Raw genomic sequence first — 25,925 nt, 5'->3', positions numbered from 1 at the left:
TTTTTTCATCATACCTGTTGAACTGCTGACTTGGAAATGGCTTTCCGTTTCTGCAGCTTCTTCTCCATTCCTTTGTGTAGTCGGATATATCCTCCTTCGTTAACAGAACGCTGCCGAAGCCTGCTTCTGTAAGTATCATCATCATCGGGACTATGGTCTGTCTGTGCTGTCGGTTCAACTAGATTTTCCTGATCTTTTAAAGACTGGCCAAGCTTCTGCCTATGCTCTGAGATATCTTCAGCACAGATATCCTCTGTTGCTGTATCATTTCCCATATTACTGTTTTCTGGAGAGCTACTGATTACATTCTCTTTTGAAAGCTTAGGATGAGTATTAGAGACTGTGCCATCTTCTCTGCTGTTTAAAGTTTCTAGTTCTGTCTGGCTGTTTTTTGTTCCTAAATCAACAGACTCCATTTCAGGATGGGAATCAGTTACACAGCCTACAGGTGACAGAGCAGCTTCGGTCTGTGAAGAAACCTGGGGCTCAGGATGTTGTCCTAGCTCTCCATTCTGCTCTGGCAATTCTCCATTCACCAGCAGTACAATTTCACAATCCCCAAGTTCAGTGGATAAAGTTGTGGTTCCCTCGTTGTTAGCCACAGGAGGTGCTGTACCTCCATTTTGTTCTGGTAAGTCCTGTGTAGATGTAACTGTTTGTACCTCACCCTTCTTATATACTGTTAGCTGCTTCTCTTCCATTAGTTTATGTACACTTTCACAGATTTCTAAAACTTCTGACATGAAAAGATGACGAGCCAAGATGGCTACATCAGCCATGCTACAGAAGTCAAAACTTAGCACAGAAGTATAGGCAAATTCCAGTAAAGGAAGGAAGCTTGCCTTACAAAAGCCTATGCGAAACAAGAAAGATGAAAGACAAAAAAGTCAAATCACCACTAAAACACCTTGTAGAAACAATTACTGTATAATTATGACAATATAAAATAGAATATAAAGGCAAATATGACCATTTATTCTGCAATTAAATACCCTGGATTTGTTTTGAGTTCTGGTTGCTTATTAAGCCTTGACTAACTAACTTCTATGAGCCGAGTCTCTCAATACCTAAAATAGAAAATAATATCACACTTACTGCCTCAAATAGTTGTTGTAAGGCAGTCATTTTCAAAATGTACTCCTTAGAACCCCGGGGGTTCCTCAAATTCCCCTCAAGAATCATCTGCTGGAGAATGGAGGGTAAAAAAAGAGAGGGAGGCAGGTGAGTAGGCAGGGTTCAACCAACCTGTCCCCTAACCTCACTGCAATAAGTATAGCTGTATATTTTAATAATAGAAGTCCATATAAAAATTTGACTGTAAACAGAGGGTTCTACTATTAAAAACTTTAAAACAAGGTCTACAGCAGAGGGTCAGCAAAATTTTTCTGTATAGAATTAGATAATAAAGATTGCAGGCCATAAAGTGTCTGTTGCAACTACTTAATTCTGCCATTGTAGCTGGAAAGAGAAGCCATATATTATAATATGTATACAAATGGGCATGGCTATGGTACAATACAACTTTATTCAGAAAAAGGGAGGGAAAGGAGGACTGGCGGCCTTTGGGTTATAGTTTGCTTATCTTTGTTCTAAGGAATAAGACAATTACTATACACATGAGGTATTAGGTTCTCATTTTATGTGAGAAAATAAGATCAGTTTATTTCTAAGTTCTCAGTACTTCACTTTCGAAACCCATTTTTAAAATTCACATGGTTCAAATATCAGAAGATTACACAGTGAAAAGTCCAACTCCATCTCCATGACCAGAATGATTAATAATTTGTACAGATTTTTAGAGTCTTTATACAGTCAAACAAATACTCTTATGCCTCCTTCTTACAGTAGGTGTTATACTACACATACTTTTCTGTGCCTTGCTTTTCTCATATAATAATTTATCTTAAGAGATATTTTATTAAAATACAGGGAGCCAAAGCAACCTTTTAAAAACTCATGTTTGGGAATTCCCTGCTGGCTCGGTGGTTAGGACTCTGCGCTTCTGCTGCAGGGGGAACGGGTTCAATCCCCAGTGAGGGAACTAAGATCCCGCAAGACATGCAGCATGGCCAGAAAACCCCCAAAACCAAAAAACTCACGTTTGCTGTGTTTTTCAGTTTTGACTCAAGATACATAAAATGTGGTCCTTTTATATAGGCAAATAGTGGATAAACAAGTAACAAGCATACAGGGAAACCTTAAACTGTGAGATCTATTAGGATTCAGGTTGAAAGCTGGGGAGACTACACATCAACATGACCATCATAGCTAATTCAGCCATTCCTAGGAAAGCTGATAATCAAGCAGGCTAAAGTCATATTAATACTGCTACAAATTATGAAACCGGGTTAAATAAGGTTGAGATAAGAAAGAATATTTCTTAAAAAAAAAGCAACAGATACCAACAAAATAATGTATTTTGGTCTTTTACCTAGTACCTTTTTAATTTCTAAGTTGAAGTCATAAGAAAAATTTTCCATGAAAGAAATAACTCTGCTCCAAGTAACTTTAAATATCAAAAACCATTTTTTCCCAAAGATACAAGTCAAATGTTTACTGTAAAATGCTATAAAACACAAAAGAAAATAAGATAAAAAAACCACTCATAGGGGCTTCCCTGGTGGCGCAGTGGTTGAGAGTACACCTGCTGATGCAGGGGACACGGGTTCGTGCCCCGGTCCGGGAGGATCCCACGTGCCGCAGAGCGGCTGGGCCCGTAAGCCATGGCCGCTGAGCCTGCGCGTCCGGAGCCTGTGCTCTGCAACGGGAGGGGCCACACAGCAGTGAGAGGCCCGCGTACCGGGGGAAAAAAAAAAAAAACCCACTCATAATCCTATTGCCACAAGATAATTTTGATATTTTGTTTTTACTCCTAGCCTTTTTATGTACACATACACACACTCTGGAAAACATTTTAATCAAAATAAAAGGGGTGGGACTTTCCTGGTGGCACAGTGGTTAAGAATCCGCCTGCCAATGCAGGGAACACAGGTTTGATCCCTGGTCCGGGAAGATCCCACACGCCGCGGAGCAACTAAGCCCATGCGCCACAACTACTGAGCCTACACCCGAGAACCTGTGAGCCACAACTATTTGAGCCTGCATGCCACAACTACTGAAGCCTGCGTGCCTAGAGCCTGTGCTCCACAACAAGAGAAGCCACTGCAATGAGAAGCCCGTGCACCGCAACGAAGGGTAGCCCCAACTCGCCACAACTCGAGAAAGCCCATACGTAGCAACGAAGGCTCAATGGAGCCAAAAATAAATAAATTTATTTAAAAAAAAAAGACATGACACCCTAAAATTCCTAGAAAAGAACATAGGCCAAACATACTCTGACATAAATTGTACCAATGTTTTCCTAGGTCAGTCGCCCAAGGCAATAGACATAAAAGCAAAAATAAACAAATGGGACTTAAACTTACAAGCTTTTGCATAGCAAAGCAAACCATAAACAAAATGAAAAGACAATCTATGGAATGGGAGAAAATATTTGCAAGAGATGTGACTGACAAGTGCTTAATCTCCAAAATATACAAACAGCTCATACAATTCAACAAAAACAAACAACCCAATCAAAAAATGGGCAGAAGAACTAAAGAGACATTTCTGCAAAGAAAACACAAAGATGGCCAATAAGTTTATGAAAAAATGCTCAAGGGACTTCCCTGGTGGTCCAGGAGCTGGAACTCCACACTCCCAATGCAGAGGGCTTGGGTTTGACTCCTGGTTGGGCAACTAGATTCCACATGCTGCAACTAACAGTTTGCATGGCACAACTAAAAATCCTGCATGTTGCAACTAAGACTTGGCATAGCCAAATAAATAAATATTAAACAAACAAAAAAAAAGGATGCTCATCATTGCTAAATTATTAGAGAAGTGAAAATTAAAACTACAATGAGGTACCACCTCACACTGGTCAAAATGGCCATCATTAAAAGTTTACAAATGGGTGCTCGGAGGGGAAACATGGCAGAAGAGTAAGACGCAGAGATCACCTTCCTATCCACAGATACATCAGAAATACATCCACACGTGGAACTCCTAAAAAACACCTACTGAACGCTGGCAGAAGACCTCAGACCTCCCAAAAGGCACAAAACTCCCCACGTACCTGGGTAGGGCAAAAGAAAAAAGAATAAACAGAGACAAAAGAATAGGGACGGGACTTGCACCAGTGGGAGGGAGCTGTGAAGGAGGAAAGGTTTCCACACACTAGAAGCCCCTTCACTGGCGGAGACTGTGGGGGGCGGAGCGGGGGCAGCTTTGGAGCTGCTGAGGAGAGCGCAGCCACAGGGGTGCAGTAGGCAAAGCAGAGAGATTTCCGCACAGAGGATCGTTGCCGACCAGCACTCACCAGCCCGACCAGCACTCACCAGCCCGAGAGGCTTGTCAGCTCACCTGGGAGCTGAGGATCTGGCTTCAGTTGGAGCAGAGCGCAGGGAGAGGACTGGCAGCTTGAACACTGCCTGAAGGGGTTAGTGCACCACGGCTAGCCGGGAGGGAGTCCGGGAAAAAGTCTGCACCTGCCGAAGAGGCAAGAGACTTTTTCTTCCCTCTTTGTTTCCTGGTGCGCAAGGAGAGGGGATTAAGAGCGCCGCTTAAAGGAGCTCCACAGACGGGCGCAAGCCGCGGCTAAAAGCGCGGACCACAGAGATGGGCATGAGACGCTAAGGCTGCTGCTGCCGCCACCAAGAAGCCTGTGTGCGAGCACAGGTCACTATTCACACCTCCCCTCCCGGGAGCCTGTGCAGCCCGCCACTGCCAGGTTCCCGGGATCCAGGGACAACTTCCCCAGGAGAACGCACAGCGAGCCTCAGGCTGGTGCAACGTCACGCTGGCCTCTGCCGCCGCAGGCTCGCCCCGCACTCCGTACCCCACCCTCCCACTGGCCTGAGTGAGCCAGAGCCCCCGAATCAGCGGCTCCTTTAACCCCGTCCTGTGTGAGCGAAGAGCAGTCACCCTCCAGAGACCTACATGCAAAGGCGGGGCCAAATCCAAAGCTGAGCCCCTGGGAGCTGTGAGAACAAAGAAGAGAAAGGGAAATCTCTCCCAACAGCCTCAGGAGCAGCAGATTAAAGCTCCACAATCAACTTGATGTACCCTGCATCTGTGCAATACCTGAATAGACAACGAATCATCCCAAATTGAGGAGGTGGACTTTGAGAGCAAGATTTATTATTTTTTCCCCTTTTCCTCTTCTTGTGAGTGTGTATGTGTATGCTTCTGTGTGAGATTTTGTCTGTGTAGCTTTCTTTCACCATTTGTCCTAGGGTTCTATCCGACCAGTTTTTTGTTTGTTTTTCTACTTAAAAATTTTTTTTAAAATATTTTTTTATTTTAATAACTTTATTTTATTTTACCTTACTTTATTTTCTTTTATCCTTCCTTCCTTCCTTCCTCTCTTTCTCTCTTTCTTTCTTTCTACTTTTTCTCCCTTTTATTCTGAGTCATGTGGATGAAAGGCTCTTGGTGCTGAAGCCAGGAGTCAGTGCTGTGCCTCTGAGGTGGGAGAGCCAACTTCAGGAAACTGGTCCACAAGGGACCTCTCAGCTCCACATAATATCAAATGGTGAAAATCTCCCAGAGATCTCCATCTCAACACCAGCACCCAGCTTCACTCAATGACCAGCAAGCTACAGTGCTGGACAACCTATGCCAAACAACTAGCAAAACAGGAACACAACCCCACCCATTAGCAGAGAGGCTGCCTAAAATCATAGTAAGTCCACAGACACCCCAAAACACACCACAAAACGTGGACCTGCCCACCAGAAAGACAAGATCCAGCTTCATGCAGCAGAACACAGGCACTAGTCCCCTCCACCAGGAAGCCTACACAACCCACTGAACCAACTTTAGCCACTGGGGACAGACACCAAAAACAACGGGAACTATGAACCTGCAGCCTGCAAAAAGGAGACCCCAAACACAGTAAGATAAGCAAAATGAGAAGACAGAAAAACAAACAGCAGATGAAGGAGCAAGATAAAAACCCACCAGACCTAACAAATGAAGACGAAATAGGCAGTCTACCTGAAAAAGAATTCAGAATAATGATAGTAAAGATGATCCAAAATCGTGGAAATAGAATAGAGAAAATACAAGAAACATTTAACAAGAACCTAGAAGAACTAAAGATGAAACAAGCAACGATGAACAACACAATAAATGAAATTAAAAATACTCTAGAAGGGGGCTTCCCTGGTGGCACAGTGGTTGAGAGTCCACCTGCCGATGCGGGGGACACAGGTTCGTGCCCCGGTCCGGGAAGATCCCACATGCTGCAGAGCGGCTGGGTCCGTGAGCCATGGCTGCTGACCCTGCGCATCCGGAGCCTGTGCTCTGCAACAGGAGAGGCCACAACAGTGAGAGGCCCGCATACCTCAAAAACAAACAAAAAAACAAAAATACTCTAGAAGGGATCAATAGGAGAACAACTGGGGCAGAAGAATGGATAAGTGACCTGGAAGATAAAATAGTGGAAATAACTACTGCAGAGCAGAATAAAGAAAAAAGAACGAAAAGAACTGAGGACAGTCTCCGAGACCTCTGGGACAACATTAAACGCACCAACATTCGAATTATAGGGGTTCCAGAAGAAGAAGAGAAAAACAAAGGGACTGAGAAAATATGTGAGATTATAATTGAAAACTTCCCTAATATGGGAAAGGAAATAGTTAATCAAGTCCAGGAAGCACAGAGAGTCCCATACAGGATAAATCCAAGGAGAAACATGCCAAGACACATATTAATCAAACTGTCAAAAATTAAATACAAAGAAAACATATTAAAAGCAGCAAGGGAAAAACAACAGGTAACACACAAGGGAAGCCCCATAAGGTTAATGATCTTTCAGCAGAAACTCTGCAAGCCAGAAGGGACTGGCAGGACAAATTTAAAGTGATGAAGGAGAAAAACCTACAACCAAGATTACTGTACCCAGCAAGGATCTCATTCAGATTTGATGGAGAAATTAAAACCTTTACAGACAAGCAAAAGCTGAGAGAGTTCACCACCACCAAACCAACTTTACAACAAATGCTAAAGGATCTTCTCTAGGCAAGAAACAGAAGAGAAGGAAAAGACCTATAATAACAAACCCGAAACAATGAAGAAAATGGGAATAGGAACAATACTTATCAATAATTACCTTAAATGTAAATGGATTAAATGCTCCCACCAAAAGACACAGACTAGCTGAATGGATACAAAAACAAGACCCATATATATGCTGTCTACAAGAGACCCACTTCAGACCTAGGGACACATACAGACTGAAACTGAGGAGATGCAAAAAGATATTCCATGCAAATGGAAACCAAAAGAAAGCTGGAGTAGCAATTCTCATATCAGACAAAGTAGACTTTAAAATAAAGACTATTAGGGCTTCCCTGGTAGCACAGTGGTTAAGAGTCCACCTGCCGATGCAGGGGACACGGGTTCGTGCCCTGGTCTGGGAAGATCCCACATGCCGCGGAGCGGCTGGGCCCGTGAGCCATGGCCACTGAGCCTGAGCGTCCGGAGCCTGTGCTCCGCAACGGGAGAGGCCACAACAGTGAGAAGCCTGTGTACCGCAAAAAAAAATAAATAAATAAAGACTATTAGAAGAGACAAAGAAGGACACTACATAATGATCAAGGGATTCATCCAAGAAGAATATATAACAACTGTAACTATTTATGCAGCCAACATAGGAGCACCTCAATACATAAGGCAAATACCAACAGCCAAAAAAGGGGAAATCGACAGTAACACATTCATAGTAGGGGACTTTAACACCCCACTTTCACCAATGGACAGATCATCCAAAATGAAAATAAATAAGGAAACACAAGCTTTAAATGATACATTAAACAAGATGGACTTAACTGATATTATAGGACACTCCATCCAAAAACAACAGAATACACATTTTTCTCACGTGTTCATGGAACAGTCTCCAGGATAGACCATATCCTAGGTCACAAATCAAGCCTTGGTAAATTTAAGAAAATTGAAATTGTATCAATTATCTTTTCTGACCACAACGCTATGAGACTAGGTATCAATTACAGGAAATGATCTGTAAAAAATACAAACACATGGAGGCAAAACAATACACTACTTAATAACGAATTGATCACTGAAGAAATCAAAGAGGAAATCAAAAAATACCTAGAAACAAATGACAATGGAGACACGACAACCCAAAACCTATGTGAGGCAGCAAAAGCAGTTCTAAGAGGGAAGTTTATAGCAATACAATCCTACTTTAAGAAACAGGAAACATCTCGAATAAACAACCTAACCTTGCACCTAAAGCAATTAGAGAAAGAAGAAGAAAAAAACCCCAAAGTTAGCAGAAGGAAAGAAATCATAAAGACCAGATCAGAAATAAATTAAAAAGAAATGAAGGAAATGATAGCAAACATCAATAAAACTAAAAGCTGGTTCTTTGAGAAGATAAACAAAATTGATAAACCATTAGCCAGACTCATCAAGATAAAAAGGGAGAAGACTCAAATCAATAGATTTAGAAATGAAAAAGGAGAAGTAACAACTGACACTGCAGAAATACAAATGATCATGAGAGATTACTACAAGCAACTCTATGCCAGTAAAATGCACAACCTGGAAGAAATGGACAAACTCTTAGAAAAGCACAACCTTCTGAGACTGAACCAGAAAGAAATAGAAAATATAAACAGACCAGTCACAAGCACTGAAATTGATTAAAAATCTTCCAACAGGGCTTCCCTGGTGGTGCAGTGGTTGCGAGTCTGCCTGCCGATGCAGGGGACACGGCTTCGTGCCCCGGTCCGGGAAGATCCCACATGCCGTGGAGCGGCTAGGCCCGTGAGCCATGGCCACTGAGCCTGTGCGTCCGGAGCCTGTGCTCTGCAACGGGAGAAGCCACAACAGTGAGAGGCCCGCGTACTGAAAAAAAAAAAAAAAAATCTTCCAACAAACAAAAGCCCAGGACCAGATGGCTTCACGGGTGAATTCTATCAAACATTTAGAGGAGAGCTAACACCTATCCTTCTCAAACTCTTCCAAAATATAGCATAGGGAGGAACACTCCCAAACTCATTCTACAAGGCCACCATCACCCTGATACCAAAACCAGACAAGGATGTCACAAGGAAAGAAAACTACAGGCCAATATCACTGATGAACATAGATGCAAAAATCCTCAACAAAATACTAGCAAACAGAATCCAACAGCACATTAAAAGGATCATACACCATGATCAAGTGGGGTTTATTCCAGGAATGCAAGGATTCTTCAATATATGCAAATCAATCAACATGATACACCATATTAACAAACTGAAGGAGAAAAACCATATGGTCATCTCAATAGATGCAGAGAAAGCTTTCAAGAAAATTCAACACCCATTTATGATAAAAACACTCCAGAAAGTAGGCATAGAAGGAACTTTCCTCAACACGATAAAGGCCATATATGACAAACCCACAGCCAACATCGTCCTCAATGGTGAAAAACTGAAAGCATTTCCACTAAGATCAGGAACAAGACAAGGTTGCCCACTCTCACCATTCTTATTCAACAAAGTTTTGGAAGTTTTAGCCACAGCAATCAGAGAAGAAAAGGAAATAAAAGGAATCCAAATCGGAAAAGAAGAAGTAAAGCTGTCACTCTTTGCAGATGACATGATACTATACATAGAGAATCCTAAGGATGCTACCAGAAAACTACTAGAGCTGATCAATGAATTTGGTAAAGTAGCAGGATACAAAATTAATGCACAGAAATCTCTGGCATTCCTATACACTAATGATGAAAAATCTGAAAGTGAAACCAAGAAAACACTCCCATTTACCATAGCAACAAAAAGTAAAATATCTAGGAATAAACCTACCCAAGGAGACAAAAGACCTGTATGCAGAAAATTGTAAGACACTGATGAAAGAAACTAAAGATGATACAAATAGATAGAGAGATACACCATGTTCTTGGATTGGAAGAATCAACATTGTGAAAATGACTCTACTACCCAAAGCAATCTACAGATTCAATGCAATCCCTATGAAACTACCACTGGCATTTTTCACAGAACTAGAACAAAAAATTTCACAATTTGTATGGAAACACAAAAGACCCCGAATAGCCAAAGCAATCTTGATAATGAAAAACGGAGCTGGAGGAATCAGGCTCCCTGACTTCAGACTATACTACAAAGCTACAGTAAGCAAGACAGTATGGTACTGGCACAAAAACAGAAAGACAGATCAATGGAACATGATAGAAAGCCCAGAGATAAACCCACGGACATATGGTCACCTTATCTTTGATAAAGGAGGCAGGAATGTACAGTGGAGTAAGGACAGCCTCTTCAATAAGTGGTGCTGGGAAAACTGGACAGGTACATGTAAAAGTATGAGATTAGATCACTCCCTAACACCATACAGAAAAATAAGCTCAAAATGTATTAAAGACCTAAATGTAAGGCCAGAAACTATCAAACTCTTAGAGGAAAACAGAGGCAGAACACTCTATGACATAAATCACAGCAAGATCCTTTTTGACCCACCTCCTAGACAAATGGAAATAAAAAACAAAAATAAACAAATGGGACCTAATGAAACTTCAAAGCTTTTGCACAGCAAAGGAAACCATAAACAAGACCAAAAGACAACCCTCAGAATGGGAGAAAATATTTGCAAATGAAGCAACTGAGAAAGGATTAATCTCTAAAATTTACAAGCAGCTCATGCAGCCCAATAACAAAAAAAACAAACAACCCAATCCAAAAATGGGCAGAAGACCTAAATAGACATTTCTCCAAAGAAGGTATACAGACTGCCAACAAACACATGAAAGAATGCTCAACATCATTAATCATTAGAGAAATGCAAATCAAAAGTACAATGAGATATCATCTCACATCAGTCAGAATGGCCATCATCAAAAAAATCTAGAAACAATAAATGCTGGAGAGGGTGTGGAGAAAAGGGAACACTCTTGCACTGCTGGTGGGAATGTGAATTGGTACAGCCACTATGGAGAACAGTATGGAGGTTCCTTAAAAAACTACAAATAGAACTACCATATGACCCAGCAATCCCACTACTGGGCATATACCCTGAGAAAACCATAATTCAAAAAGAGTCATGTACCAAAATGTTCATTGCAGCTCTATTTACAATAGCCAGTAGATGGAAACAACCTAAGTGTCCATCATCAGATGAATGGATAAAGAAGATGTGGCACATATATACAATGGAATATTACTCAGCCATAAAAAGAAACGAAATTGAGCTCTTTGTAATGAGGTGGATGGACCTAGAGTCTGTCATACAGAGTGAAGTAAGTCAGAAAGAGAAAGACAAATACCATATGCTAACACATATATATGCAATTTAAGAAAAAAAATATCAAGAAGAACCTAGGGGTAAGACAGGAATAAAGACACAGACGTACCGGAGAATGGACTTGAGGATATGGGGAGGGGGAAGGGTAAGCTGTGACAAAGTGAGAGAGTGGCATGGACATATATACACTACCAAACGTAAAATAGATAGATAGTGGGAAGCAGCCGCATAGCACAGGGAGATCAGCTTGGTGCTCTGTGACCACCTAGAGGGGTGGGATAGGGAGGGTGGGAGGGAGGGAGACGCAAGAGGGAAGAGATATGGGAACATATGTATATGTATAACTGATTCACTTTGTTATAAAGCAGAAACTAACACACCATTGTAAAGCAATTATACTCCAATAAAGATGTAAAAAAAAAAAAAGCTTACAAATGGGAATTCCTCGGCGGTCCAGTGGTTATGACTCTGTGCTTTCACTGCTGAGGACCGCTGCTGGTTCAATCTCTGGTCAGGGAACTAAGATCCCGCAAGCCATGCTGTGCCACCGCCCCACCCACCACCAAAAAGTCTACAAATAACAAATGCTGAAGAGGGTGTGGAGAAAAGGGAACCCTCCTACACTGTTGGTGAGAATGTAAATTGGTGCAGCCACTATGGAAAATAGTATGGAGGTTCTTCAAAAAACTAAAAATAGAGTTGCCATATGATCCAGCAATCCCACTCCTGGGCATATATCCACACAAAACTATAATTCAAAAAGATACATGCACCCCTATGATCACAGCAGCACTATTTACAATAGCCAAGACATAGAAACAATCTAAATGTTCACTGACAGATGAATGGATAAAGATGTGGTACATATATATACAATGGAATATTACTCAGCCATAAAAAAGAATGAAATAATGCCATTTGCTGCAACATGGTTGGACCTAGAGATTATCATACTAAGTGAAGTAAGTCAAACAGCAAAAGACAATACCATATGATATCAGTTTTAAGTGGAATCTAAAATATGACACAAATGAACTTGTGTACGAAACAGAAAGACTCACAGACATAGAGAACAGACTTGTAGTTGCCAACAGGGAGGGGGAGTGGTGGAGGGATGGAGTGGGAGTTTGGGGTTAGCGGATGCAAACTATTATATGTAGAATGGATAACAGCAAGGTCCTACTGTATAGCACAGGGAACTATATTCAATATCCAGTAATAAACCATAATGGAAAGAATTAAGAAAGAATGTATAGGGGCCTTCTCTGGTGGCGCAGTGCTTGAGAGTCCACCTGCCGATGCAGAGGACACGGGTTCGTGCCCCGGTCCGGGAAGATCCCACATGCCATGGAGCGGCTGGGCCCGTGAGCCATGGCCGCTGAGCCTGAGCGTCTGGAGCCTGTGCTCCGCAGCGGGAGAGGCCACAACAGTGAGAGGCCCGCGTACAAAAAAAAAAAAAAAAAAAAAGAAAGAATGTATATATATGTATAACTGAATCACTTTGCTGTACAGCAGAAATTAACACAACAGTGTAAACCAACTCTACTTCAATAAAGAAAAATTTGGTTATCAGGCAAAAATATTGGGTTTTTGTTTATCAAGGTACAGTGTACGTACAGTATTACATAATTTTCAGGTATACAACATAGTGTTCCACAATTTTTAAAGGTTATGCTCCATTTATAGTTACTGTAAAATATTGGCTATATTTTCTGTTCTGTATAATATATCCTTGTAGTCAGGTGTTCTTTAAGAGTAGTGTTGAGGGACTTCCCTGGTGGCACAGTGGTTAAGAACCCGCCTGCCAATGCAGGGGACACGGGTTCAAGCCCTGATCCAGGAAGATTCCAAATGCTGTGGAGCAACTAAGCCCGTGTGCCGCAACTACTGAGCCTGTGCTCTAGAGCCCATGTGCCACAACCACTGAGCCCGCATGCCACAGCTACTGAAGACTGTGTGCCTAGAGCCTGTGCTCCACAACAAGAGAAGCCACTGCAATGAGAAGCCCGCGCACCGCAACAAAGAGTAGCCCCTGCTCGCTGCAACTAGAGAAAGCCCACGCGCAGCAACAGACCCAACGCAGCCAAAATAAATAAATAAAATTTTTAAAAAAGTAGTGTTGAGCAGGCACCACTGATTGACTGCTATTGACTAGATTATTTTATAACTCTAAAAATTAATTTACAGAAAAGTAATTGCAAATGCAAATGAAATGTGAAAGATTAAGAAGCTTTTTCTATCAGGGTAGGAAATATAACTCCAAAACTTACAGTTTATTTCTCTATAGAGTATTAACCAATCTGTTAGCAAACTCATTTTGAGCAAATTCATTTCTCTGGTTGAAAGACAATATATACAATTCTTTTCTTCAGAATTCTATTAGAAACAGTTTTAACATCTTACTCGTTTCCTAAATTAATCATATAAAACCTTGTACTATAGTATTTGCATAAAAGTTAGGTTTTTAACATTTAAAAAATTATGCTTTGGCATAGGGCTTAGGAGAGTTTTTCTGTAAAGAGCAAGATAAGCAAATATTTTAGGTTTTGTGGGTCACTAGTTTATGTAGCAACTATTCAATTCTGCCCTTGTAAGCTCAAAAGCAGCCACAGACAATATATAAATACATGGGTGTGGCTGTCTCCCAATAAAACTTTATTTACAAAAGCAGGCAGTGGGCCACCCTACAAGTTATAGTCTGCCAACTTTTTTTTTAAAAAGTCAGTAAACCTCTAGTAAAAAAAATTCAGAAATGAGAGAGAAGGCAGAAGGAATGAAAGAGACAAATCTACAGTCACTGGAGGCATTTAGAAGAGAATATTAAAAAATTTTGTGCTGGAATTCCTTGGCAGTCCAGTGGTTAGGACTCTGCGCTTTCACTGCTGAGGGTCCAGGTTCAGTCTGTGGTCGGGAACTAAGATCCCACAGGCCGCGTGGCACCACCACCACCAACAACAAAAATTGTGCCAAGAAACTTGAAAATTTAGATGAAATGGACATATTATGGCAAAACTTTCTATAAATTACTCAAGATGAAATAGAAAACCTAAAGAATTCCCTAACCATTAAACTTGTCGAATTAGTACCTAAAAATCTTCCCCCAAAAGTCCAGTCAATTTTAGCCACCATTCTACCAAAAATTCAAGAAACAAATAATTCTAATCTCATAGTAACTACTTCAGTGAATGTAAAAAATTGGAGGGAATACACAATCTATAAGACTAAACCAACTCTGATATCAAAACATGACAGAAACAGTGTGAAAAAGGAAAATTACTCATGAATACACTTGGAAACAGTCTAACAATATTAGCATTCTAAACCAAACACAGCAGTTTGTTCAAAAGATGATATATTATGACTAAACTGGATTTATCTCAGGAATGAAAAATTGAGTTAACATTAGTAAACCAATGTAATTTCCCACGTTAATGAAAAAAAGATGGTCTCAACGGATACAGAAAAAGTATGTGGTAAGTCCACACCTATTTCAGAGGGAATTTCCTTAATGTTAAAGGGGGTAAAGGGTTATCTATTTAAAACATTCACCAAATAATATACTTCATGGTTAAAAAAGAAAAAAAAGCATTCCCATGTCTTTCTTTACCATGGGAATAAATGAACCCTCTATCACTACCTCTATTTAACTGCTGGGGTTCTTTTGAAGTCCTAAACAGCACTGTAAAGTGAGAAAAAAAAAGTTCAAAATATAAGGACTGGAAAGGTAGGGAAAAAAAAATTACTATTAGCAGATAATATATTAATATATTCAGTATTTGTTTTATATGGAAAATCTCAAAGAGTATAGATAAATGTCTGAATGACTAGTAGTCAGACATTTATCTATAGATTCTTTGTTGATTCTATATACAGTACTACTATATACAGTACTCTATATACAGTACTACTTTGTTGATTCTATATTCAGTACTACTGTATATAGAATCAACAGTTACCAAAAATAAATCAGAAATAATATAATTTTAAGAAAACAAATTATAGTAGTATCAAAAAGTATAAACTACCTTAGAATAATCTAACAAAAGATGTGTGAGACTTTTATGGAAAAACCTCTAAAACTTTATTAATTCGATGTAATCCCTAACAAAATACATTTTTCTTCTTTTTATGGAAGCAGACAAGCTGCTTTAATAGTTTATATGGAACAGCAAAGAGTTATGGATAACTAAGACCCACCTGAATAATTAAGGTGGGAGACTCTCATTATTATAAAGCTAAGGTCATTAAGACCAAGCAATAATAGTGTGAGAAGAGACAACCAATAGACTGGAAAAAAGCTTATAATCAGTACCAAACATGTGAAAATGTGTTTTTTAAGAGAATTTGCATGGCTGATGGGTAGGAAGAGAAGGGAGTTTTCAGTAAATGGTTCTGAAACAAAATGGGAAAAAATGAAATCAAACACCTATCTCACACCATCAAAAAAAAAATTCCAAATAGATTAAAAGTTAAATATGAAAGGAAAACTATAAGGCAGTATATGAAAATATCTTTACGACTGAGTAGGGAAGAATTTTTTTTTAAAGCATAAACAACATAAAGGAAAATACTGATGAATTCAACAACCATTAAACTAGGTAATTAGAAAACAGATGTCATTTATCATTGCTTTTTTATACATGACACATATTTTATAATTAGTCTACTAAATATTTAAAAATCAAACAAAATTTTTAACAATGTCTACTTCACCTGCTATTGGTTTACACCATATTTGCTGAACAATATATAAAAATAAGCATATAGAATGAAGAATAAATGAGATATTTTGTTGGAATAATAGAATGCTGTGCTGCAGTTATTTGGGGGCAGACATTTCATTTGCTATTATAAGCTGCTGAGAAACTGGAAAAGAGCAACACACTCTTCTTTCTGCTTCAGATGCATAAAAGATGCATGAAGGGGCTTCCCTGGTGGCGCAGTGGTTGAGAGTCCGCCTGCCGATGCAGGGGACACGGGTTTGTGCCCGGTCTGGGAAGATCCCACATGCCGCGGAGTGGCTGGGCCCAAGGCCACAACACTGAGAGGCCCACATACCGCCAAAAAAAAAAAAAAAAAAAAGATGCATGAAAGATAAGGAAAAAATTCCAAAGCTACCACATCAAGACTACACTTGTGATAGGTTTTATTATTCAGATGGCCCAGAATAAGATGTATTTTCTCCTCTGAGTCACCAAAGTAAATATCACGAATCTAGGATGTAATGCAACTCTATGCTCTGTAAAAGTTTTTGTTCACCACCGTATCCCCATAGCCCAGGCCAGTTCCTTGCAAACAATGGATGCTTCAGAAATATTTTTTAGTAATTAAACATATAGCTACTGTTAAGGAAAAATATATGAATTTGTCTTTCCAGAGAAGGTGAGTTTTAACAAGTATAAGGTAGAAAAGGATCAGTGGTTAACTAGGTAAGTATTTATATATCTGGATAAAGTCATTTTTTTGTTTAAGAAAGGGGAAATGACATTTCACACAGTGGTGTCAGTAATTCAAGAATTACAGCAAATTAATATTATGAGGAAATGTATAAATAAGGTTACCTATTTTAATGCTTCCTAAATTTTCATTTGTTGACTCCTAAGCCAATACATAAATTCTAGTGAGGCCAAAAGAAAGTCAAATTATTCATTTAATAATAATAACAACAACAGCAGCAGCCCCAAAGAAACGAAAAAACCACATCTGGAATTCTGATTATTCTATATTGACAATTTGATTATCGAATCTAATGAATGACGATTATTAATCTTAAAAAATGAAAAACAACAGACCTACATAAGTGCTCTACAATTTCATGTTGCACAACATAAGATTCAGGCAGTCAATTTTAAAGTAATATATTTACTTAGTGTAATAACACTGGTGCAATTATGGATTTCTCTCAAACTGTTTTTAACAGTGTAAATCCCAGAAATTCTACTACTGCTACAATCATCTCCGCTAACGGATAGTGATAGGAAATGACAGCCTTTTCATAACTCTATCTTGGAAACCCTACTAAAAGGAAGGACCTTACAGTTCAGCTTAGTCTGTTTCTGTAAGTGGGCTTCTCTCACTTGAGCATAAAACCTGAGTTTGTAAGATATACACACCCCTCTTCCAGTATATACTTATTAACAAAAAACAAGAATATCAGAAAATTCTTACCAGAAAGATCCACCACTGCCTCATGACTGGAAACAGCTCCTTTTTCAATAAAAAGATCTCGAAAATATTCGCTATTAGCTGACAGAACAGATTTATGAGCTTTGTACTCTTCTCCTTCAATTAACAAAGTAACATCACAGAACTGGTTAGAGAGTCTCTGTTCATTCAGCTGTTTTAAGACAGCCTGACAATGTTTTGGAGAAGAACGTTTCACCACTCCTTTGGTATCAACCTATCAAAATAAGTTTGAGACCAAGAGTTGCATTACATATCATCTGTATTTTTACCCTTAACAGAATTTAAAACAAGACACATTATTCCCTTGTAAAAGATTCCACTAATATGAAGAAATAACCTGATATTCTTTATTACCTATGTATTTCAATAAAAAGATACGTTGTTCTCACTATCTTCTGCTATGTTCATTCTACTTGACCCAATGAAAATCTGCATCTCACTTCTTGCTGCCTCCTCTTATTAGTCAGAAATTTATTTGATGATATAAGAAACTAATGCAGGCAAAAAACAAAGACCTAGTCAGCTTAATTTTACCTTGCTGCATGACCCAGAGACTGCTTCCAGAAATGTATTCTGTCTACCTGTACCAATATACTATTAAAAAGAAGAGAGGAGGAGTAATTAACAACAAACCAACAAGTTACATTCTGATGAGAAGAAACAACAGGAATACTTACGATTAAGGAAGAGGCAGTATTAGCAAACTTTTAGGGCATATAACAACATGACAATGACAGTGCCAAAAGGGAAGCAGTTTTAGTGGTTTAAGAAAAAATTCAGTTAAGACTATAAATACTAACACACTAGTTACCAATGTTAAGCTGAATGGAAAGTTCCACTTACAAATACAAGTTCATGTTTGGATACTGGCTTCTTTTTTGCAGGCTTGGAAGCTGTAGTTGGAGGCGAAGTAAAGTTGCTCAGGTCATCCTCTGATTCATTACTTTCTTCTCCAGATTCAAGGTCTAGTCCCAATTCTTCCAACATTTCTGAAGTATCTGATATAGGACGGGATCGATCTAGTTTCTCCTGGCATTTGCTACACTGTTTAATGTAATCTTTGACTTGCTTTAATATACCTACAATGAAACAAAAATTAACTAGTTAAATTTAATACTGCTCTCATGTGAAAACTGAAGATTATACTGTTCATTATTTAATCTGTGTATACTAATGTATATTCAAGTGCATGTATACAGACACACACATGCCCATAAAGTATGTAGAGTGAATTATTTAGAATTTAAGATACATTTTTTCAAAGATATGTTATAATGACAATTTGTCTCCATGCCGAAGTAGACTGTTTTGTTGTTCACTCTTAGTTATTCATTTACTCGCTGTACGATTATGTAGCACCATCCATCTCCATGTGAGTTTCAACTCACTCATGCAATAGGAACTATATGAAATTGCCAATATTCAACTGTTTTTGACCTTCATAAACAGTAATATAATAATGTGGTTCACGCTAATAACTCTCCACCCTACTACCATCAGGCTTCACCATGCAATTAGCTTTGGCCAATGGAATATGAATGAATATGATGGATACCATGTGTCACCAGAAGCTTTAAGAAGCAATGTTTCCCATCGGTTCCCTGACTTATGTCCCCTCTGTCAAAGAGCAGCATGTTCCAGATGGATACTGCCCTTTAGCCTGAAATGTAGATGAAAAAAACAGGTGGAGCCAATCTGCAACCTGAAAAGGACCACAACCAAAACTTGTAATGAGTGTAAAATATATCTCTTGTCTTTGAAAGCTATGAGCTTTTAGAGTGTTATTAAATAACAGTATACACAATCTATCAAAAGTTGATTATATACGAGCCACTCATAAAACCCTACTTTGAATTTCAACTTTCTTTTTTTTTTTTTTTGCGGTACGCGGGCCTCTCACTGTTGCGGCCTCTCCCGTCGCGGAGCACAGGCTCCGGACGCGCAGGCTCAGCGGCCATGGTTCACGGGCCCAGCCGCTCCGCAGCACGTGGGATCTTCCCGGACCGGGGCACAAACCTGTGTCCTCTGCATCGTCAGGCGGACTCTCAACCACTGCACCACCAGGGAAGCTCCTTGAATTTCAACTTTCAACTCAATATGTTGGGATGGGGTAGGAAGCAGGGAGGAACACTTAACACACACTCCCCCCTCTCCATCATACTTGTAAGGGAGGACCAATTAATTCCCATTCTACAGACAAGGAGAATGAAGCCCTAAGAGGTAACCTGTCCAAAGTCACACCTAGTAAACTGCATAAGTGGGCCTCCAGAAGTCATGTGACTTTCAGGATACTATGCTACTTACCCAGGAACACATTTATCAATCCCTGTGACAGAAACTTCTTCCCCCACAATCCCCAAGTAAAATGCCAATGAAAAGGCTGTTAATTAGCTAAAATGATACAGAGGTATATAGAAAATTCCTGAAAAGAGTTTCAAGATGATAAATTATACCAAATTACTTGCACATCAACCTTCAGATAGTATTTAAGCAATATTCCTCAAATTGTATGATATCCCATACTTACTAAAAGAAGTACACACTGGACTAATGAATTCGGAAAATTATATTCTCGGGACTTCCCTGGCAGTGCAGTGGTTAGGAATCCGCCTGCCAATGCAGGGGACACAGGTTCAAGCCCTGGTCCGGGAAGATCCCACATGCCGCGGAGCAACTAAGCCCAAGCGCCACAACTACTGAGCCCGCGTGCCGCAACTACTGAAGTCCGTGTGCCTACAGCCCTTGCTCCTCAACAAGAGAAGCCACTGCAATGAGAAGCCCACTCACCACAACGAAGAGTAACCCCCGCTCGCTGCACAGCAACGAAGACCCAACGCAGCCAAAAATAAAAAAATAAATAAATTTATAGAAAAAAAGATATTAATGTATGACAGTCGATCAACTGTCTGAAAAAAATCATCCTATCATATTTTAGGAGTTCTTTAACTCTAGTGTTAGTGTTTTGATGGGATGCATCTTAAATCTAGCTTTACAGATTCATGAACCTGACCTCTTTAGCTTGCCCAGAGCTGATTAAGCTGAAAGAATCTGACTCAAATTAATCACTGAAAAGACATAAATGTGTAAAGGTAGTTAACTTACTATTTTAAGAGTGGGTAATTACCACAAGGGGTAGAAATTACTTTATGCAGGAAAATTTGAATCCACTGACTAGCTTTGTGACCATGTCCAAGTCACCTAACCTCTCTGTGCCAAAATGGGGATAAGAGCACTTACCTTCACAGCATGTTATAATGATAAAATATTAATATTTATAAATCACTTTGAACAGTGTCTGAGACAAGGTAACTACTACGTAAGCATTAAATGATGCTCAATGGTCAACCTCCATAAAAACGTCCACATAGGGGACTTCTCTGGTGGCACAGTGGTTAAGAACCCACCTGCCAATGCAGGGGACACAGGTTCAAGCCCTAGTCCAGGAAGATCCCACATGCTGCGGAGCAACTAAACCCATGTGCTACAACTACTGAGCCCACATGCCACAACTACTGAAGCCTGCACGCCTAGAGCCTGTGCTCCGCAACAAGAGAAGCTACCACAATGAGAAGCCTGTGCACTGAAACCAAAAGAAGTCCCCACTCGCCGCAACTAGAGAAAGCGCACGCAGCAACGAAGACCCAATGCAGCCCCTCCCCCCAAAAAGAAAGTCCACATAAAATACCAAATTAGCATTAAAAGGTTCTTTACTGAGCATAGACTTAGTGGGTAAACAACCTCTGATAAAACAACTCGAGGAACAGATTCTCACTCTAGAGCAGCGTTTTCCAACCTCAGCAGTGTTGACATTTTGGGCCAGATGATTCTTTTTGTGGGGCAGGGAGAGGTGGGTAGACTGTCCTGTCCTGTGCACTGTGGAATGTTTAGGAGCATTCCTGACCTCCACCTAACCAGACGTCAAGAGCAGCCCCTCAAACACCACCACCAGTTATGACAACCAGTATTGTCTCCAGACATAGTCAGATGTTCCCTGGGAGGCAAAACTGTCCAGGGTTGAGAACCCTTACTCCGGAGATCTGCCAAATTGAACAATTTGCTCCTGTTAGCTGTTCAAGAACCTCCCTCCCTCCCTATCAGTGATGAGGCCCAGAGAATAGTGGCTCCTATTTCTATTTCTCCACACATATTAGTCATTCAGATTTTTTTTTTCAAAGAGGTTACAAAGTGATCAGTTATAGCTGTATTAACATAGACCCAGTTCTTGCTGGGTTTTCAGAAATTACACCCTCCTCTTCTAGATTAGATAATGTCAGCATCAATTTATCCCCATAAAACAAATCAGTTCTTAGGGTAGGAACCTCTGCAGGTGGCTAATTTAACCTATTACATAATTTTCGTAGTTTAATCTTTTTTCCTACTAATTTAATTTTCTCTTCACATTTTGCATTAATTGTAGATCCCCGTAAGTCAGCATTTGACTGAGGCAGGGGAGAGAGTCATTTATTTTGAAACTCCAGCATACAACTATAATACAGGATAAAATAAGGGGTTGAGAGGGTGAGACTATCTACTAACATTTTACGTTCTGAAATAAATTTGCTATATGTCAACTTTAGGCACTGAGCCAGTTTTTCACTGTGCTCAAACAAGTGAAGTTGCTACAAACTTGCTTGATTACCAGGATATAATGGCATTGCTTATGATGGCAACATTCTAGAAAAAGCAGCATAAATAATAAATCCCAGTAAACTACCCCTGACTTTGGAATCGTTTTTTTCTTGGCATCTACACTGATTAGATCTTATTAATTCCCAGATAAACATCTACAGGGCTTTGGAGTATGTTTGTTATAAAAAGGGTCCATTTGTAGTGTATGACACATTAAAAACTGACAGTTAAGAATGTTTTATCAGCTATCAGTTCCAGGTCCAAGAATGTTTATTTTTCTGTCTATGCAGCGTTGTTAATTTTTTTTTTCTCTTCCTTTTGGCAGTCCCAAGCAGCATGCGGGATCTTGGTTCCCCAACCAGGGATCGAACCCACGCCCCTTGCTGTGGAAGCGTGGAGTCCTAACCACTGAACCACCAGGGAAGTCCCCAGTGTTGATAATTTTAATAGGCCTATAACAAACAAGTAAAATGAGCAAAGTGTTAATGTAATAAACATCAAAATGAATAGCTAATAATCGAGGGCAAACTTCTCTGATGCTATGAATTCTCATTTTAAATGAAAAAATATTAAAATAATAAAAATAATGATATAAAATAGTATCGTAAACCCATTACATATTAACAAAAATAGCATTTATACGAAAAATACTATTTACCAAAACATAAAAAAATTAGTGAGAAAAGTGTGCTACTTTACATTTTTGCAAGTCTTTTTTTTATTTTTTTTAAATTTTTTAAATTTTTTATTTTTTTGCGGTATGCGGGCCTCTCACTGTTGTGGCCTCTCCCATTGCGGAGCACAGGCTCTGGACACGCAGGCTCAGCGGCCATGGCTCACGGGCCCAGCCGCTCCGCAGCATGTGGGATCTTCCCGGACCGGGGCACGAACCCGTGACCCCTGCATCGGCAGGCGGACTCTCAACCACTGCGCCACCAGGGAAGCCCCTTTTGCAAGTCTTTTTAATGCGTGGTTTAACAGAAGACAGATTATCATATATGCATTCAATCTATTGCCATATTATCACATGTCATGTAGTCTCTGGAAAACGCCACTGTATACTTGTGATACAATAAGTAAAAAGGCAAATAATACCTTAGTATTATTATGAATATAATTTTGACTTTGGGGATTCTCTGAAAGGATCTCAGGGCCTCCCTGTTCAGGGGTTTAGTACCAAATTTAGAGAACAGCTGTTCTGGACATTTAAGGACTTCAAAAGTCTACTTATCCACAAATGTATCTCTCATTAAAAAAAATAAACATCAACACAGTCCCAGGTTTTTTTTTTTTTTTTTTTTTTTGTCTTTTAAGACACTGCACACTAAAACAAAAATCAAACAAACAAAATACTGGATTAGATTATCACTCACAGATAATCAATTTAGGGAAGGAAAATTCTGAACACTAAGCCCATTTAGCACCATATAATAGTGATTAAGGAAAGTTTGAAATCCCAAAGGTCAGCTCCTGGTGCTTTTAGTTTTCCCATCTGTAAAACAGAGACAAATATTTCCATCTTACAAGGTTTGATGAGGATTAAATACTATGTAAAAATAAATTAAGTGCTCAGCACTATGCCTGCATGTAAAAGCTTGATCCGTGTTATCTTTAGCTATAATTATCGTTTTAACATGTCATAAAATATTAAACCTGAGACATTTGTTCAACAAAACTATGTCTGACCAAATCAATCCTAACAAAATGCAGCAATTACTCCATATTTACCCTTCAGTCATGTCGCTATAGGAATTTAAGTCAGATATTGGTTTAAAATATAAAATAAGGAAAAGCTTTTAAGAAGAATATAGAGAGCTGGACTGTTTTTGAAAACACGAAAAAATTATTTAAGATGCAAAAAGACCTGTCCAGAAAAGTTCATATTCAGTAGTCTAACCTCCTTACTCACAGATTAAGTTCCATAAGTTAATTTCTGCAGAACCATACGGAATCGTTCCTGACGAAACCTATTCTATAGGCCTGCAAACTTTTACAAATTATAAACGATTTGAATATTCATCAACTTTTTGGAGAGTGAGGACGGTAAAAAACAAAAACAAAAACCCGAAGGACCCTTTCTCTCCTTCCCTAACCTGGTTCCCAAGGAGTCAAACTTTAAAGCCACACTCCCGAACCATAACAGTCCCAGAAACCTCATCTTTTCTGGGGTATACACAGTGCCTCACAGTGTCCAAATCGCTCTTCACTACGGCAAACGGAAGAATATTAAAATACCCAGAATTGAGAGTACCTGCTTTTAAAATTCTTGTCCTAAAAACTAGGCTCAAATGACTGTTTCCACACAGTCACTCGAAATCACTTCTGCACACAACTGTATGATTCCTTATTCACGCCGCAGTAGCACAAAGAGGAACCCCGGCAAGCGGATCAGCAGAAGCTCAAACCCGCTGGCCAACACCCTAGCGGAACGCACTGCAGAAAGCGGCCGGGCTCTGGGCGGACCGCGCCGCTCCCAAACCATCCGCACAAACAGAATTTTTAAACGCACACACACTGCACCTGCAACGGCCGCCCAAAAGCGTCCGCAAAGGGAAGAAGCCACCGCCTCCCGCGCCGCCGAAGGAGGCGGGCCCAGCGCACCCCGCGCGTCCCGGCCCCTCCCCGCGGCTGGGCCGGCCCCCGGCGAAGCCCCCTTCGCCCCACCCCGGGCCAGGGCCCGCCCCCAGCTTCCCCGGCCTCCTTCCTGTGGGAAGTGCGGCTCCTTTCGCGTCCCCCACCCTCTCGGCTCCGCCTGGCAGCTGCTCCGCCGCCGGGCACGGGCTAGGCTGGGCCCGCGAGCGGCGTCCGGGAGGAGGGTGCCGGACCCTCACACTCGCGGGTGCCCAGACAGGCCCGCCTCTGGCTGCGGGCCTTTTCTGGGAGCAAGCCGCCCGCCCTCCCCCCTTACCGCGGGCGAGGTCTTACCTCGCCACCAGTACGTCTTGGACAAGTCGTGCCAGGTCTGATGCTGGGTGTGGTGAGTGCCGCCCGGGCCCAGGTGCGCAGCCTCGATAAGCCCCCGGCGCCGGTCGGGCTGCAGCACCACCTCCAGCTCGGCGAAGGTCTTGCGGTGCCGCTGCCTCCGCTGGTAATACAGCGTTCCGTCGCGCACCACGTAGCAGGCGGCCGCCTTGCGGATTTTACGCTTGACATTACCCTCGGTGCCCGGCGCGTACGGCTCGCACTCGTTCGTCAGGTAGCGCAGGATGGCCTGGTAGCTTTCCTCGCTTGACATCGCTGACGGCGGCTCCCCGAGGGCGCCTGTCAGTGGCAAGGGAGGAAGACAGCGCACTAGTTCCGGGCGGATGCAACAGCAGTGGCGGCACTGTAGGGAGGACTGGCTGTGTCTGTGGTGAGTGCTCTTCGAGGGCGCCCGCACCGTGGAGGGAGAACTGACGAGTTGGTAACCAAGAGGAACTGCACTTCTCCAGCGCGCGGGATCCGCTGGCGACTGACAAAATGGCTGCTGCACCACCGGAAGTGACGCAAATCAAGGGCAGTGGGTGAGGGGGCTAAGACCTGATTGGAGCGCAATGGCTTTCTAGCTTGATCTAGCCGACCAAGTGACGTTAGGACTGCGGACGGACATTTTGGTAGCGGGTAGGCCCTTCCTGGGAAATCGAAGTGGTTTTGAGCAGACATCTTAAGTCCTGGCAGTTTCCCTTTTTGTTTTTCCCTTCTTTCCCAGGATCTGAGCACGTGTAGGAGGCGGTGGTGGGCAGTTGTTAATCCCGTCGGAAATACCCCAAGGTGTAAAGGAGTCTTTCTGACCCCGCCTACGTTTTGAG

The 25,925-nt window shown here is 41.0% G+C and overlaps 1 protein-coding gene across 3 annotated transcripts in view; it reads right to left on the bottom strand.

Moving 5' to 3' along the window:
• Positions 1–25,612, bottom strand: part of ZBTB11 (zinc finger and BTB domain containing 11) — a 37,636-nt gene extending 12,024 nt beyond the window's left edge. The window contains exons 1-4 of one of the 3 annotated variants that reach the window (XM_067739025.1): positions 25,063–25,612; positions 18,352–18,587; positions 17,491–17,722; positions 15–853 (exon numbers count right to left, since the gene is read on the bottom strand). In XM_067739025.1, coding sequence (XP_067595126.1) covers positions 15–853; positions 17,491–17,722; positions 18,352–18,587; positions 25,063–25,372 — 1,617 coding nt within the window. In that variant the 5' untranslated portion in view covers positions 25,373–25,612. Of the gene's footprint in view, positions 1–14; positions 854–17,490; positions 17,723–18,351; positions 18,588–24,388; positions 24,525–24,657; positions 24,729–25,062 lie in introns of those variants that run through there. The other 2 variants (XM_067739027.1, XM_067739026.1) reach the window with 2 other exon arrangements.
• Positions 25,613–25,925: the final 313 nt, after the last annotated feature.

The sequence above is a fragment of the Pseudorca crassidens genome, chromosome 5 (genome assembly GCF_039906515.1).
Source record: "Pseudorca crassidens isolate mPseCra1 chromosome 5, mPseCra1.hap1, whole genome shotgun sequence".
Lineage (NCBI taxonomy): Eukaryota > Metazoa > Chordata > Mammalia > Artiodactyla > Delphinidae > Pseudorca > Pseudorca crassidens.
The sequence above is the reverse complement of the archived record's forward strand: the minus strand, read 5'-3'. Positions and strand labels throughout refer to the sequence as shown.